Source organism: Heptranchias perlo, chromosome 10, assembly GCF_035084215.1.
Source record: "Heptranchias perlo isolate sHepPer1 chromosome 10, sHepPer1.hap1, whole genome shotgun sequence".
NCBI lineage: Eukaryota > Metazoa > Chordata > Chondrichthyes > Hexanchiformes > Hexanchidae > Heptranchias > Heptranchias perlo.
In genome coordinates this window covers 58,775,904-58,794,025 of record NC_090334.1, presented here as the reverse complement: position 1 = coordinate 58,794,025, position 18,122 = coordinate 58,775,904, and the positions used below count along the sequence as shown (strand labels likewise).

Sequence of the window (18,122 nt, the reverse complement as noted above, 5' to 3'; positions counted from 1 at the left end):
GAAGGGCCACATTCTGTAGTGCAGAGCACTAGCAAGGTTGAAGGGTAAGACAGAAAACTAGGTAAATCAGGAAACAGCGATTAGATGTTGCCAAGCCTGGCTTTTAAAACAGTGTAGATTATAGGAGAGTAGAAGAGGTCCTCAGTTTCAATGCCCTGATAAAGAATTGTGATGGGGTAATGATAAAAAGAGTGTGTCAGGAAGGGACAGAGCGCACAAACATAAGAGTGCACTAGCAAATGGGGCCGGGGTAGGAATGAATGGTAAAAAGACAAAATTAAAGGTTCTTTATCTGAATGCGCGCAGCATTCGTAATAGGATAGATGAATTGACGGCACAAATAGAAACAAATGGGTATGATCTCGTGGCCATTACAGAGACGTGGTTGCAAGGTGACCAAGATTGGGAGCTAAATATTCAGGGTTATTTAACATTTCGGAAGGATAGGAAAAAAGATAAAGGTGGTGGGGTAGCTCCTGTAATAAAGGATGAAATTGGTATAATAGTGAGAAATAATCTTAGCTCAGAAGATCAAGATGTCGAATCAATTTGGGTGGAGGTAAGAAGTAGCAAAGGAAAGAAATCATTGGTGGGAGTAGTACATAGGCCCCCTAACAGTAGCTACACTGTAGGGCAAAATATAAATCAGGAAATAAGGGGGGCTTGTAAAAAAGGTAATGCAATAATCATGCGCAATTTTAACTTTCACATAGATTGGACAAATCAAATTGGCAAAAATAGCCCTGAGGAGGAGTTTAGAGAGTGTATTAAGGACTGTTAGTTAGACCAATACGTCGGGGAACTAACCAGGGAACAGGCCATTTTGGATCTGGTATTGGGTAATGAAACAGGATTAATTAATGATCTCAAAGTAAAGGATCCCTTGGGAAGCAGTGATCATAACATGATGAATTTCACATCCAGTTTGAGAGCGAGGATCTTGGGTCTGAAACTACTGTATTAAACTTAAATAAGGGCAATTATAAAGGAATGAGGGCGGAATTGGCTAAAGTGGACTGGGTAAACAGATTAGATGGTATGATTGTGGATAAGCAGTGGCAAACATTTAAAAATATATCCCTGTTAGGAGGAACGACTCCAAAAAAAGGGTGAACCAACCATGGCTAACTAAGGAAGTCAAGGATGATATCAGGTTAAAATAAAAAGCATACAACATGGCAAAGATTACTGGTAAGCCCGAAGATTGGGGAAACTTTAAAAACCAGCAAAGGATGACTAAAAGAATAATAAAGAGGGAGAAAATAAATTATGAGAGTAAACTAGCAAGAAATATAAATACTGACAGTAAAAGCTTCTACAAGTATATAAAAAAAGGGTAGCTAAAGTAAACATTGGTCCCTTGGAGGATGAGACTGGGGAAATAATAATGGAAAACAAGGAAATGGCAGAGGGATTAAACAGATATTTTGTATGTCTTCACAGTAGAAGACACTAATAATATACCAATAATAGTAGAAAATCAAGGGGCAAAGGGAAGGGAGGAACTAAAAACAATCACTGTCACTCGAGAAAAAGTACTAGGTAAACTAATGGGTCTAAAGGCTGACAAGTCCCCTGGACCTGATGGCTTGCATCAGAGGGTCTTAAAGGAAGTGGCTACAGAGATAGTGGATGCATTGGTTGTAATCTTCCAGAATTCACTAGATTCTGGATAGGTCCCAGCGGATTGGAAAACCGCAAACGTAACACCCCTATTAAAGAAGGGAGTGAGACAGAAAGCAGTTAACTATAGACCAGTTAGCCTAACATCTGTCATTGGGAAAATGCTAGAATCCATTATTAGGGAAGTAGCAGCAGGACATTTGGAGCCTCGTAATACAATCAAGGAGAGTCAACATGGTTTTATGAAGGGGAAATCGTGTCTGACAAATTTATTATAGTTCTTTGAGGAAATAACAGGCAGGGTGGATAAAGGGGAACCTATGGATGCAGTATATTTGGATTTCCAAAAGGCATTCGATAAGGTGCCACATAAAAGATTACTGCACAAGATAAGAGTTCATGGTGTTGGGGTAATATACTGGCATGGATAGAGGATTGGCTAACAGAAAACAAAGAGTCGGGATAAAAGGGTCATTTTCAAAATGGCAATCTGTAACTAGTGGGGTGCTGCAGGGATCAGTGCTGGGGCCTCAACTATTTACAATATATATCAATGACTTGGAAAAAGGAACAGAGTGTCTTCAGGCCAAATTTGCTGATGATACAAAGATTGGCGGAAAAGCAAGTTGCGACGAGGACACAAAGTGTCTGCAAAGGGAGATTGACAGGTTAAGCGAATGGGCAAAAATTTGGCAGATGGAATATAACGTGGGAAAATATGAAGTCATCTACTTTGGTAGGAAAAATAGAAAAAGCAAAATATTATTTGAATGGAGAAATACTCCAAAATGCTGCGGTACAGAGGGATCTGGGTGTCCTCGTACATGAAACACAAAAAGTCAGCATACAGATGCAGCAGGTAATCTGGAAGGCAAACAGAATATTGACCTTTATTTCTAGGGGGATGCAGTATAAAAGCAGGGAAGTCATGCTACAACTGTACAGGGTGCAGGTCAGAGGCTGGGTATTCTGCGGCGAGTGACTCACCTCCTGACTCCCCAAAGCCTTTCCACCATCTACAAGGCACAGTGTGATGGAATACTCTCCACATCCCTGGATGAGTGCAGCTCCAACAACACTCAAGAAGCTCGACACCATCCAGGACAAAGCAGCCCGCTTGATTAGCACCCCATCCACCACCCTAAACATTCACTCCCTTCACCACCGGTGCACAGTGGCTGCAGTGTGTACCATCCACAGGATGCACTGCAGCAACTCGCCAAGGCTTCTTCGACAGCACCTCCCAAACCCGCGACCTCTACCACCTAGAAGGACAAGGGCAGCAGGCACATGGGAACACCACCACCTGCACGTTCCCCTCCAAGTCACACATCATCCCGACTTGGAAATATATCGCCGTTCCTTCATCGTCGCTGGGTCAAAATCCTGGAACTCCCTTCCTAACAGCACTGTGGGAGAACCTTCACCACACGGACTGCAGCGGTTCAAGAAGACGGCTCACCACCACCTTCTCAAGGTCAATTAGGGATGGGCAATAAATGCCGGCCTCGTCAGCGACGCCCACATCCCATGAACGAATAAAAAAAACACCTGGAGTACTGCGTATAGTTTTGGTGCTCTTATTTAAGGAAGTACATACTTGCATTGGAGGCGGTTCAGAGAAGGTTCACTAGGTCGATTCCGGGTATGGAAGAGTTGTCTTACGAGGAAAGATTGAACTGGTTGGGTCTATACTCATTGGAGTTTAGAAGAATGAGAGGAGATCTAATTGAAACATACAAGATTCTGAGGGGACTCGTTAGGGTAGATGCTGAGAGGATGTTACCCCTCATGGGGGAATCTAAAACTAGGGGGCATAGTCTCAGAATAAAGGGTCGTCCGTTTAAGACGAAAATTAAGAGGAATTTCTTCTCCCAGAGGGTCGTGAATCTTTGGGATTCTTTACCCCAAAAAGCTGTGGAGACTGAGTCATTGAATACATTCAAGACTGAGTTAAACAAATTTTTGATCAGCAAGGGAGTCAAAGGATATGGGGAAAGGGCAGGAAAGTGGAGTTGAGGTAAAAATCAGATCAGCCATGATCTCATTAAATGGCGGAGCAGGCTCGAGGGGCCGAATGGCCTACTCCTGCTCCTATCTCTTATGGTCTAATGAGTGTGTAAAATTGAAACCAATGGATGTTTTCAGAAGACCATGGAAGAAGCTAAGATTGAAAGAAAATGTGCTTGGAGAGGGAAATGGTCAATGTACCAATTTAGAGCTGAAAACAAATCCTGATATCTTAGTGCTAACATTAATCAATTATACATATTACATAGAATTTACAGCATAGAAACAGGCCGTTCGGCTCAACTAGTCTATGCCAGTGTTTATGCTCCACATGAGCCTCCTCCCACCCGACTTCATCTAACCCCATCAGCATTTCATTCTATTCCTTTCTCCCTCATGTACTTATCTAGCTGCCCCTTAAATGCATCTATACTGCTTGCTTCAACTACTCCATGAGGTAGCAAGTTCCACATTCCAACTACACTCTGGATAAAAAAACTTCTCCTGAATTCCTTATTGGATTTCTTAGTGACTATCTTATATTTGTATGCTCTAGTTTTGGACTCCCCCCACAGGTGGAAACATCTTCTCTATAACATATTCAATATAACTGTATCACAGAGAGAACACAAAATGAAAACTTTCTTTGACATGTAGATTCACACAAAATACATTACCTGGTGTATAACTTGTTGTCTTGCTTACAGATTTCTGGGCCTCTGTGATAGCTTTTAGAATTAAATTCTTATTGGCTTGTTTAGAAGGTGGTAAAGTAGGCCTGGAAAAGAAACAAACTAACTGACCCCGAATACATTTCTTTCAAACTCTTTGTATATATTAAACAGGCACACACAAAAAATTTTGCTTATTATTATCTGGGGGTACAGAGACAGCACAAGGGGTACAAGGGATGTCAGCACGAGTTCTTAATTTCTTCTTAAATGCTGGGAAATGCCATTTAATCTTCATGCATTTCTATAGCAGAATCTATAGATTATGTGAGCTATTTTCTTGAATTCTGATAGCATGAAAGTAGGAAAATAGTTATCACTTATGCCTCATGGAAAGTATTAGGAACAATCTAGAGATCTATATGGATTCTCTAACTTGGTGTCAGCCTAAAAAAAAATATTGTATTAAAGGCTAATGATATTTCCTGGGGACTAGACTATGAAACTCATTAACAAAAAATGACCAGTAAAGAACTGCACATGTCATTCTATTTATTTTTTTTGTTGAGTGTTTATGTTTATCTTCTCCTTTCTCCTTGTTGTTCCTTTTTAAATGCTGCTCATTTGTAATATCTTCCAATTCTAACGAAGGGTGCAAGCCTGAAACAAGGACCCGGAATTTCTTGGAACTTTTAAGCTTAACGTTTTGTTACCAGCTCACGTGAGTTTCCTGCATTTATACCAGTAATGCACTGGCTTCGATTTTCACCACAAAAATAAGGCACAGCATGGCCCAAAGTCACCTGATATTGGTGTGACTGAGATTTCTGGAGTTTGATAGCTATAAATGTTTTGGATCCCCGACCCCAACCCGCACATTCAGGAGGACTAAGCACCTGGAATGGCCTTCCCATTGGTCATACCACTGTTCTGTTTAATCATGGAAGAGGAGCAGCAGAGACAAGCGACCAAGAGTGAGGCATCATGGCAGAAATATATTGCCGTTCCTTCATCGTCGCTGGGTCAAAATCCTAGAACTCCCTTCCTAACAGCACTGTGGGAGAACCTTCACCACATGGACTGCAGCGGTTCAGGAAGGCAGCTCACCACCACCTTCTCAAGGGCAATTAGGGATGGGTAATAAATGCCGGCCTCGCCAGCAACGCCCACATCCCATGAACGAATTTAAAAAAAGATAGTAGCCCACTCATCATTACTCCTATTGGTGGTGCTGCATTTGTGCTGGTTTTACACTGGTTTTTATGTTCTGGCGTAGGCAAAGGAGCTCCACAGGGACCTTTGGCACTAGTTTAGCGCAGAAACCGGCATAAATTTCAGCCTAAGTGCAATCCAGGAAATTCAGGGCCATTAACTTGTCTTTTCTATTTGCAGATGGTGCCTGACCTGCTGAATGTCTCCAGCATTTTCTGTTTTTGTTTCAGATTTCCAGCATCTGTAGTATTTTACTTTTTGTTCTCTCAACTTAATAACTAGAATGGCAAAACAGTGCATAGCCTAGCAACTGGGTACCAAAACACAGTGATACAATATTCAGAATGCACTGCAGAATGGAGATCAATGGTTTCCCAGTATCAAAAATGAAGGCACCAATATAAAGCTGCTCTGCAATACAACAAAGTACGGTGTCCATAACAATCAGTAGGATTATGGTTGAGTATGAATGATTATTTACGTTCTCTTTTTTAAAAAAAATAAAGCTCCTCCTTAATCATGTTGGCTTGCTAGTTAAATAAATAGAAAGTAAACTTTAATCTGCAAAAGTTCACAAAGTCAAAATTACAAATAGGAGAAAAAGTAGTATTAATACATCACAAAAGAAAAAATAAATTATGCACATTAATCTTGTACAACATCTCAATTTAGATGGAAGAATTTTGCTGATTGCATATTGCAATGGTATTCCGAAACAAAAGAGGACTATGTGATATGAACTGCATGCTTTTGGTACCTTCTTTCAGGCTTTGCTGGGACAGAAATACTGCTGGGAAGACTTCCTGTTCTTGAGCTATAATCATCATCATCTTCCTCACCATCACTAGTCTTGTTTACTTTAACCACAGAACTAATGATTGATGCCTTTCTCTTCTTGGAACTCTCATCCTATGATTTTAAAAAAAATGGCAAATTATTGTACAGAATATAATGATCCAATCTACATGCAATCAAACTAAATAGCTTTTATCACTTCAGTAGTGCTTTAAGAATTTGCCACTGAAAAGGCAATAGTGCATTTGTAGAATGGGGACTAAATTCTGCCACTCTGTGAGGCATCTAGTTAGAAATGCAATTTCATATAAAGTGAATGGTGCAATTAGATATCTTCAAGCCAACCAGAAACTAAAAACCACAATTCAGACCAAATGGCTAGCCTATCTGGGACTTTTGATGCATGAAAGCAGGTACCATTCCTAAAAAAAGACATTTTCTTAAAAAAAAACATATTTCAGCTACATCATCTCTTGCAGGGAGAAAAAAATAGAATCCAGATTATCTGCACTCTATGAATAACAAAAAATAAAATGGATGACTAAAGGTGGGATAAAAAGCTATAATTTAATCAAGCTGTTCAAGGTGATTTCATAGGGACATCTCAGCCCATCATCTAAAAACAGAGCATTTATTCCCAACCACCTAATACAGTATTGTAAGTCAAATATGAAAATGCCATTTCTTCCTACTGCAAAAGGCTTCAGAAGTTAGAAGAAAGGAGGCATTCAAACTGAGAGTAGTAGCTGTACTATGTCAGGACACTGACATGGATAACAAAACTAAAAATATTATAAGGGGATTCTGTAAATGGGAAGCAAATTGCAGGAACGTTTCAAGCAAAATGTGTTTCAATTATAACTGCCCATCAGTCATCAGTTGAAGAACAAGTTTTAATTTTTTTTAGACTGAACACACATACTGCAATGGACAGGAAATACACACACACATGAAGTTTTTACATTAGGAGGAAATCTCCTGTGGTCACGTTCATCGTAAATCAGAGGTGCACTGTTTTATAAGGTCAGGTACATTATACAATGTTAAGTGTAGGTGTGTGTCCCTTTAAGGCTACAAAGTCCACAAGCTGTTAAAATAAATAGTGGGTTTGTATAGAAGTCAAGCAAGAAACTGCAGACAACCTGGATATGGGATTTAGTATTCCTGGAGAGTTCCTTTGTTTCTTTATACTTTTCTTTGAGGTGTGACATAGAAAGTTGAGTGTAACAGTATGATAAAGAAACATGACAGACAGGAAATGCACAGTAGACATGCCATTTTATAGTATCAGTGGAAGTTGCTCATGAGAATTTGGAGGACATGGCATTTAATAAGGAGATGGATCTTTTACAGTGTTGCTCATGCTAAGTCAGAGGATATATTATTTGGCAAATGCTGGGTTTGTAAGGATTCAGGAGGGAATATGGAAACAGTAATGGGGGCTGGCAAACTAAATCTTTGTGGGAAGGGGGAAAATAGTTCTGGAATGAAAGTAATGAGAATTTGGAGGGGTAGTGAGTACTTGTAGAGGACTAAGTAATGAAGGGGAGAAAGTATCTGGGGGATAGGTGGTGAGGGGAGAAAATGGAGGGGTGAGAGTGAAGTGAAGGAGTAAGGAAGGATACAGGATTAGGGGTAGTGAAAAGGGAACGGCTCGAGGATACTATAGCAACGAGGGGTGACTGGGAGCTGGAAGCAGCTGTGGAGCTACACAGTCCTGAAGATAACAAACAGAGAACTTGCATGATCTAGGCAACATGAATATCATGGAGAATGACGCCAGAAGGTTCAACAATCTATCCACACATTCATAGTTACTAATTTATACTCACATCTCTACTTGATCGATCAGAGTTAGACTTTGATGACCTGTAAACCTGTACGTCACTTTCTGATAATCTGTTGTAAGTTTGCAAGCTGCTTTCATATGATCGGTAAGCATGGCCAGTAGTTTCTAATGGCCTATAGCCATGCAAATTGCTTTCTCCTAACTTACATGGCTGTGCATTGTTCTGAGACATCCTGAAAGACTGAGTGCTATTCTCTGTTGCCCTGCATGGATGTGAAACATTTTCTTCTGGCCTAAAGGCCTCAAATGAAGGACGAGATACATTGTAGGTAACTGTCACCATAGGCTTCTTCTTAGATGATGGAAGTTCCTGCAAAATGTTAAGATCCTCATCGATAAGATCATCTGGTTCAGGTTTAATGTCAATTACTGCCTCAGAGGAGACCGGTTCCATTAAAGGCTTCACTGTTGAAGTTAACTGAGATGTGCTCCTCTCCACAGAAGTTGTCCTATGTATAAATAAGATAAAGTAGTTAAAGAGACAGTCTTACTGAATTTAATTCACAAGCTTCTTAAATAAACCTGTTGTACACAGTAAAGAAAGAATCTTAATTCACTTGGAGTAATATCAAAGCAGCAAATGTTTTAATCACGTTTAACATCAGTTTTAAAGCACTCTTTCAATACATTATTAAAGTTGTATAATTATACTGTTATTATTTTCAAGGCATTAAAACATTAAACTTTGGGTCCTGGGTGAGGGGGGAACCAGAAAAATTTAGCTGAAAAACTCAACTACACTATTTAGGGATCGATGACAATATTGGTACTTCCCCACATAATCAAAGTATTATTGTATCATTAAAAGCAATGGAACCTTGTTGATTGCATGGGGGAGGGGGGGGGGGTACATGGAGCAGCTGTAAATACACAAATTAACCAAAGGATCGGCTATGTGAGTTGATCTTTCTGACAAGAATTTTGCTTGCTGAAATCAGAGATCCTGCCTGTGAAATTAACAAGCGTGGTTCGATGCTAACATTTTAGCTCAGTTTATTATAAAACTGAACTCAGATATAAATTCCCAACCATTCCATCGTTAAACATTGTCAAACATGCATAACTCTCAGGATTAGCTAAAACAAAAATGGATGCAGATCATTACATAACTTTTCAAGTCACTATCAGTTCAGTTGTGATTAATAAAAGGTTCCACTTCTTGACAATCTCTTTAATTACCTATTAATGGCCACTGACAGAAGCGGATCAGCCTACTTAGGAACTGAGGAGGCAAATCAGAATTTCAGGTCAAATAGATTTGATGAGTGAGCTACAGGTACAGTACTTAGAGTGGGATGCATCTCCCACGCTGTAAATTGGAGTGGCATTAGTGAAGGATTCAGCTGAGCAGGGTCTTACTGTATCAATTTTTTAAAAAACACATTTTCAACTGAAACCAGCTCATCCAATTTTTCCTAATAAATGACATCACTTGTTTTACGAGCTATGCATTCACCTACAGAATCTACAATTGATACTCAAAAAAACAACTATTTAATTTAATTTCTCCTACCTGACATTGGGCATTGTTTGCTCTTGCAACGAGCTGGTAGAAACCCGAAAATCATTTTTTTCAGAAAGTGTGCTAGAGACAGCAAGAATGCGAACATCATCACTGCTTTGATCAGTGCTTCCACTGACAGCTGCTTGACTCTTTTCCGAAGGAAACACATTGCTATCTGTGTAGTTTGACTGTTCCTTTAAACTAGTGGGTTCTGTGAATCAAAAAAGAAAAAAAATTAACAGTAATAAAACAGAGTTCATCATAGTTCAATCTTCAAAATATAAATTCTGATTTCTAGTATTTGCTGTTTTTCTTTTTATCTATTCAAAATTTAAGTTTTGTGCATTGATTTTAACATGAATGCTATTGTTTTCAAGTTAAAATTAAAAGTTATCTAGGTGTACTTACCAACCGTTACAGAGCGTAGCTTGTTAAGGACACCGTGCAGCCTAAATAAAAGCAGTACATTAAGTTCCTCGAATACTGCAAGGCTTAAAATTAAGATATGTATTTCACTTTTACTTAAAATAAAAGACTTCTACATAATACACAAGCTTCAAAATCTCCACAGGTTATGATTATCCACAGAACTTGAGGATTTTACATAAGGGACAATATAACTAGTGCCCCTAGTGTTCTGCAGAATTTAGCACTCACGACAGAACCTCTCCCCTGCCGTTTACTTTTCTTGCTTTACTTCCCTAGTTTACCCACTGCAATTATATTGCAGCCAATAATTAGTATACCAATACCAGTACCGAATTGCATCACCTGACACCAATCTTCTGATCACCACCAAAATGCAGCTCTTATCATGCACACTTCATCAGCATATTTTTGTTAGGCAAGGGTATGAAGGGTTACAGAACCAAGTAGGTAGACGGAGTTAAGATATAGATCGGCCATGATCTAACTGAACGGCGTAACAGGCTCAATGGGCTGAAAGGCCCACTTCCATTCCCACGTGCAGAGTGCAAGATGTGAAATGTTTTGGGATTCTGTAACCCCATTCATCTGTGCTCCTTAACCAGCTGGCTTTGCAGAAATCCAGTTTAGCAGGTAAATAAAAGTCTCCAGTGTCCCAGGAATATGGAGGAAAAAAAGGGCAGGTTATACCAGGGGTGCAGACTTATAAATTAGCAGGTAAATGCTTGAATTGTGAAATACAGAGATCGCATAGCAAATCAATGGGATTACAAGATTGTTAACAATTGACATGATTTGGATTCATAACACCAGATACTAGTTGCCACTGCTTCAGCTCCAAGTCTCACCTGACTCCACGTAAAATCAGGTGAGACAGATAATTGTAAGTGGTAGATACTACTGTAACAGCTAAGCAACACAAAAGGGTCAAGTTGAGCACTACATGCTGCTTTTTAAACAGTTTAAATGCTTTGTTTTTCCAAATAAAGACCACTAGTTTAGTACTGTTTTGTGTTTTAGGTTGAGAAGTCCCCAAACCCTTGACTGACTTGCTGCTGAATCTACATTTTTAAACCGCAGAAATTGGTTGGGCTTGCCGCAGAATCCCATGGGCCCTTAAAATAAAATCACAGAACTATCAGAACAAATTCAATGTTTTTATAATTTTAAACATGCATTTCTGAAAGTATAATTTTGCAACCTTTCTATATTTTAAAACACAGGTATTAAAATATAGAAACACATTATATAGAACAGAAAAGAAACTAAAGCTTAATTGTTATCCAAAAGCAAAAAACTTACCACACAGTAAATTTGACGGTGTTACTTCCCAGAAAAAGACCAAGATCTTCTGCCATCTGTTCTTGGCTCTTTTTATTGGCTACCATAACCATGATGTAATCGGGTAGTTCTTCATCTATACATGGGAAGGAAAAAAGTCTGTACGTTAGAAGCAAAAATAGAGTTAATGGAATCAGCACACTATTATCCATTGGGAACCAAGTTCAATTCTAACCCTCACATTGAAAGCAAAAGCTATAGGTTAGAGCAAGGTTCATTTAAATCTAACTCTAAGATGCCATACACTCCGTATTCTGAACTACCAGTTTGGAGAGTGTGAAAAAAGTGCATGTTTTTAAAAAAAACAATAAAAATCCCACTGAATCCAAGATTTTAATTTTAATGTTTTTTTTAAAATTAGACATCGAATACACCTGCTCTTTCAAAGCTGCTCCTGCTCACTTTGCCAATTAAATCACATCAGAGCAAGAGCCATTTTAAAACACTGAATCTGCTTTTTTTGCTACAGTCCCCCCATCCCACCAAATTTGGAAAAACACCAAAATTGTCAAAGCCAGAAAGCACCAAAAATAAACATCAAATCCAGAAAAGCATTAAAATTGTAAACCAAGAACCCCGACAGTGCGTTTCCTTCAATATGTTTGTGTACTTAAATATAAATAACACTGCATCTTTTACAGTCCATTTGTTTTTCCACAAAATTGGTATTATCTGCAGTGCAGCAATGCTAGGAAATAGCTTTCATTTAATGGTAGTTTTGCTGTAATGCTGTGAACATCAGTATGTTATCCAACAAGATATTTTAAACAGGTCTTGATGTTCTTGGTCATGTTTAGAAGCAATTTAAAGTTAATACTTCCCAGTTCCAATTAATTGCTTATTATATTCAGCATGAATAACCTATTTAGGTGATAATTGTAAAACTTTACAAAAACCATTAAACCAAAACATTGTACTGTTCAAGTTTCCAGTGAAAAGTATCTATTCTATATTTACTATCAGCAATATTTAGTAGTGTGTGATCTGAATTTTAATACAGAAAAAAATGCACCTTCCATGTTCTGCTGGGATTCTTCTCCAAAATTGTGCATCTACAGAATTCCACTTATTCAGAGAATGTGTATTATAATTAACAGTTTTGACACAAAGCATCATTAACAGCATACCTGCATAAGCCCCAAGCTCCTGCAGTTTTCCCTTAATGGCAGTCTGAAAGTTAAATACAGATTAATTTATTTGTGTGGATCAAACACAAGCAGAAATTTATAAATTCTGGCAAATAATATTCAGGTGAACAGTATGATGTATTTCTAAACAGTTATATGGGATAACCTACTTGGAGAATCAATAAATACCAACAATATTCTGTTGACAAGTTGCAGTGAAAAGATCAAGAGACTAAGTTACACAGTGCTGGATGGGGAACACTGTCCAAAATGTCCAGAAAAGACAACAAATGAATAACCTATTTTTGTCTGCACAGTTATGGACATTATTTGGGAAAACATTCTCATAGCTTTCCTGATGCTGCTACTAACATTTCACATATAATATTTAGAATTTCTGTATTTAAAAATTCATGCAATTCAAACTATAAGTGTTATATTTGCTCCATTCTAGCAGTCTCATACAATTTTATTTCCAGTTCCACAAAAATGAGTGCCAAGCCAAAGAGATATTAGAAGGGGTGACCAAAAGCTTGGTCAAAGAGGTAGGTTTTAAGGAAGGTTTCAAAGGAGAAGGGGGAGGCGGAGAGGCGAAGGGGCGAAGGGAATTCGAGATCATGCTAAACTACCAAGATGGTATCTTTAGCATCAAACCATACAAACAGATGATCCCAGGGTTTAAATGGCTAAATGTGCCGTCAGCCGTCTAGGCCCATGATCTGGAATTCCCTCCGCCTCCCCCTCCTCCTTTAAGACCTTCCTTAAAACCCACCACTTCTAATATCTTTCTTTGGCATGGCATCCATTTTTGTATGACTACTTTTCAGTGAACTGCTTTCGGAGGGTTTTTTTTAATGTTCAAGGCATTATATAAATGCAAGTTATTGTAAATTAGTCCAACATGGTGAATATTTAACAAGGCTAGTATTTCTTCAGACATACAAGCCTCAGCTCTGCTGTCTCTCACTTCCCCTTTAAAAAATATCTAAATCTACCAATGCAAAAAATGCACTTTTGTGTAGTTTATTTTTTCCTTATAATACAACTGATGTTGGGTAAAGCTGCAGCGCATATCACAAGTTAATGTTCCACTGCACTCCCATTTTCATATGTGCTACACGAGGCTATTAGGTTTCAGTTCTTACAGAAAAAACAACTGACTTAGTGAACGTGATCCCAAAACACCAATAAAAATCCTGAAATACAATTTCCTAACAAGGTGTTTAACGTATTCAGTTGTCTTGAATCAATAGCCTTGGTCATAGGCTGTTTTTCAGTTGCACATTTTTTTATTGAGAAATCAGCTTTTTTTTAAATATTAGTTGTCCATCAGCTTTTCCAAGTTTTGTAGGTTGGCACATATGCAAGATGTATTATCACTTCCATTTTCAAGATTATACATTGCATTGGCTTCAATTCCAACAAACATTTTGTCAAGTTATTGCAAACATTTTGATGAATATCAACATAGTAGAGCCCAACTGAAGCAGGAGTAAATTCAAATATTAAAACTGACTGAAAATCTTTGATGTTTGAAATGCAAACGGCTCTGAAATTATGTCTTTCCCAAATACCTACTATGCAGATCTAGCCGAGGAAGACCAAGGAAGCGCTGGATAAACAATGTCAAGAGAGACTCCTCACAGAATGGGATACAGATGACTGAAACAACCAGGCTAGTTCAGAACCAACAGCAAGAGTGAACTAATTTGGCTGAATCGTCGCTGAGCTGACGAATGGGAATTTAGTAGTAGTTAAGCCCAATATTGGTGCTAGGCAGATAAGCACAAAGAATCTCAGGTACTAAGGATATAGAAAAATCTGGCAACGCATTGATCATCAAATGACTGTCACACAATCGTTAATGTTGGGAGGGAGATATCGATACACCTATAAAAATGCACCTACAACTTGATGATTGGGTCCCCAAGGAATGCTACTCAAATAATATGCTCTCCCTGATTTGGCGCCAATCTCCCTGCAGGCCCAATGGAGGTAGATTCATACAGGACAGAGACTCATTTAATTGCACATGCATAACATTTGTTCAAATTTATATCTACAATTTAATTGTTTTATATTAGGAACTGTTATATATTAGTAAAAAAATGGCAACTTTTATTGTTGTCATCCCTGAGATGATGGAATCTGTTTTCTGTAAAACTTGAGCTGTGGCTAAGTTGAAAATGAAAAACTCTTAATGCGTGAGGACTGCCCTGACAATAGGAATTGAACTGACTTTGTTCATCGGTGTGTCTGCATCATGATGCAAAATAAACCAAAAGCAACTCAGAGGACCCACAATAAAGCAAAATTTGATACATCAGCCTGCATAACAATGTCAAAAAGCCTGGGTGAGAAGAAAGCTGCAAGCATCAGTAAGGTGATGACATTTCTATTTTACTCAAAATAAACTTGCCCTTATTTAGATCAGTTCGCCCATTTAATTCAATACATAAATAAGGATGCACCTCTGATGTATCCCAGGGTTCCATCCTTGTTCCTCTCCTCTTCACTATTTACATGCTACCCCTCAGCAATATCATCCAGAAGCTCCCACATGTACACGGAAGACATCCAGTTCTAACTGCATATCTGCTCCATCAATCCAAAGGTTTTGCTATACTTTCCAACTATCTGTGTGACAGCAAGATCTGGATGAACCAGAATTTCCTCCACTTATGTTGGCTAAACCAAAACCATCCTTTTCGGCTCCTGCCAGCATCTGCATCTGACTCCATCAGAAATCCCCATTACCAGCTCAACAGTTGGGAAGCATGGAACTTAGTATACCAAGCTCAGATTCCTCTTTCACATCCATTCTGCTACCAAGACCAATTTATTCTACCTCTGCAATGTTGCCCACTTCTGATCCTACCTCTACTGAAACTCTAAGTTCCCACCTTTATCACATCAAGGCTCCAATCCCTCCATGGCTTCACCCAACCTTAACTTGTTGATCCCATCCATCCTTGCCCTTCATATGCACCCTCATTCCTCTAACACCAGGCTACTGCTGGTCTGCTGCTCCATCACTGGTAGCTACTTGTTCAACCACCACACCCTTGTTTTCTGGAATTCTCTACCTGGATTGCTCTGCATTGTCATCTCCATTCATGTTTTCAAAAACCTCCTCAGAACCCTTCTTTTCAACTGTGACTTCCGCCCCCACCATAAACCTCTCAGTGCCCCCTTAACCCAGCACAGGTGGAAGCTATTTAGCCTAATGAGACTGTGCTGGCTCTTTGCTATAGCATCTAAAACTAATGCCACTGCCCTGCGCTCTCCCCATAGCCATGTATCTTTATGACTCGAACACTTACCTTAAATGATGCAATGGTATTTGCCTCAACTACCATGGCAAAGCATTCTATGTTCCAACAACTGAGTAAAGAAATTTCCCCTAATCTCTCTCCTCACTCAGTAAAAATTTTAAATTGGAGACCTCTTGTCACTCATTCCCGAACCAAAGTATAGTCTTTCCTTATTCAGCCTATCAAAACCGTTCATAATTTTAAAAAACCTTAGATCACCTCCTCTAAATGGATCAATAAACAAATGAGAAGGAAATAAAAGAGGAAAACTGACTTCTACAAATCCTAGAGGATGGGAAAGGTATTTACTGGGATTGTACATAAGGACATGCAGAAAAAGGTTGAGCAGAGGATCAAGGAGAGACCTTGAAAAAAAGCCACAACGGCAAAACATAGCAGTGAGAAATTCTTTCAGTAATTCAACAGTAAAAGGGTAGTCAGGGAAAAGGTGAGAACTAAAAAGATGAAATGGGCTGGAAGCAGAGGATAAGCGCAACATTGTGAATGATTATTTCCTCCAAGTATGCACAAGAGAAGCTATGAGAAACACGCCTTCCCCAAACAGATAACTCAGGCAAAATTAGTGACTGATATAAATGAGATGGAATTGCTAGACAGGCTAATTGGGCTGAAAACCAAAAAATCCCCAGAGAGCTAGGAGATTTGTGAAGCAGAGACAATCATTAAGAGGGCGTCACTGGACACTTGGAAGGTGCCAGTACATATGAAACAGTGCAATGCGTTGCCCTTTTTCAAAAAGGCAAATATAGACCCATTTGACCTATTTCAATCCCATGTAAAATAATGGAATTGATTATCAGGAGTAAACATGAGGATTATATGTACAATAATAACCTAGTGAACAGCAGTGAACATGGGTTCAGAAAGGAAAGATCCTGTCTGACCACCCTTCTTGACTTCTTTGAGGAAGTGGCATGCCAAGTGGACTTCAGAAAGCCCTATAATGTATTATATCTAGATTTCCAAAAGAAATTTGACATTTCCACATGAGAGGCTCTTAGTCAAGCACAAAGCTGTGGGGTACAAGGTCAATCCTAGGAATGGACAAGAAACTGACTGAAGGGTAGAAAACAATGGGTACTTGTTAAGGGAGTCATGGTGAGGTGGGGGAGGTATTAAGCGGACTGCCCCAAAGATCAAAGTTGGGACTACTATTGTTTCTAATTTACGTCAATGACTTGGATTCAGAAACAGTGCATTGGTTAATTTTACAGATTGTACCAAATTAGAAACAGCAGTGGAATCAGAGAAGCTCAAAAATTACAGAATAAGTTGGACAAGATACGCTTATATAAATATACAATACCAAATTGCATTAGCAGGACAAGGGGACACAGGTTCAAACTAGTAAAGGGCAAATTTAGGACTTGTATCAGAATGTAGTTTGTCACAGCAGTGATCAATATATGGAATGAACTTCCAGATCGAGTAATGGAGGCAAAAAGCCTGGAATCATTTATGAACCAATTGGATGTGGCAATGGGGGGGGGGGGGGGGGGGGGGAAGAGGGGAGGAGTTTTAGGGTCTTTTTGGATGGATGAACCAATTTGAATTGAATAGCATTCCTCATCTGTAACATTCTCTGACCCTACCCACTCAGTGCCCACTGTTTTTTCGCCCCTTAATGCAAAGCATTTTGAATGCTTCCTGCATGATATACTATAGAAATGCACACTGCTGTTGTAAGTTCCGACTTACCCATTACATTTTATATTTTTTCAGTACCTACAAGGGCTAACCAACATCTCGCATTGAGGTGACGCACCATTGTCAGAAGGTTAGTTCCCGGCTGTGGCCCAAATTGCTCTCGCTCTAATAATAAAAGGGAAGATAGATAAAGTTACAGTGTCTTTATTAGTAACGGAGGATTAATTCAACCTGCCCACCATCTGCAGAAAATTTAATTTGTTGTCCTTTCTGGTTTGCAACAGCAGCTCTTGCATAGATATCAAAACTTACTCTGAATTACGGAATATCTTTGCAATGAACCAGCACAGCACTCGCCCGTTAATCTGCAGATATTGTCTCAAATTGCAGACGTGGTAAACTTATCTGAATCATTCCTGAAATATAGTTTTGGTGGGGGAAGAAGACATGTAGTAGAGTAATTAAAATATGAGGATAAAACCTGTAATGCTTTAAAAACATCTCTTCTTCCTCACAACCCCCACCCCAGTCAACTGCAATCTGTGGGTGGACAGCAAGGAAATTGGTGATACGGGGAATGCA

General features: G+C 39.0%; 1 protein-coding gene across 4 annotated transcripts in view; it reads right to left on the bottom strand.

Moving 5' to 3' along the window:
- Positions 1-18,122, bottom strand: part of zc3h14 (zinc finger CCCH-type containing 14) — a 37,006-nt gene that overhangs the window by 13,424 nt on the left and 5,460 nt on the right. For 2 of the 4 annotated variants that reach the window (XM_067991876.1, XM_067991877.1), the window contains exons 2-8: positions 12,559-12,601; positions 11,393-11,507; positions 10,073-10,113; positions 9,674-9,875; positions 8,144-8,609; positions 6,274-6,425; positions 4,311-4,411 (exon numbers count right to left, since the gene is read on the bottom strand). In XM_067991876.1, coding sequence (XP_067847977.1) covers positions 4,311-4,411; positions 6,274-6,425; positions 8,144-8,609; positions 9,674-9,875; positions 10,073-10,113; positions 11,393-11,507; positions 12,559-12,601 — 1,120 coding nt within the window. Of the gene's footprint in view, positions 1-4,310; positions 4,412-6,273; positions 6,426-8,143; positions 8,610-9,673; positions 9,876-10,072; positions 10,114-11,392; positions 11,508-12,558; positions 12,602-17,591; positions 17,706-18,122 lie in introns of all 4 variants that reach the window. The other 2 variants (XM_067991880.1, XM_067991878.1) reach the window with 2 other exon arrangements.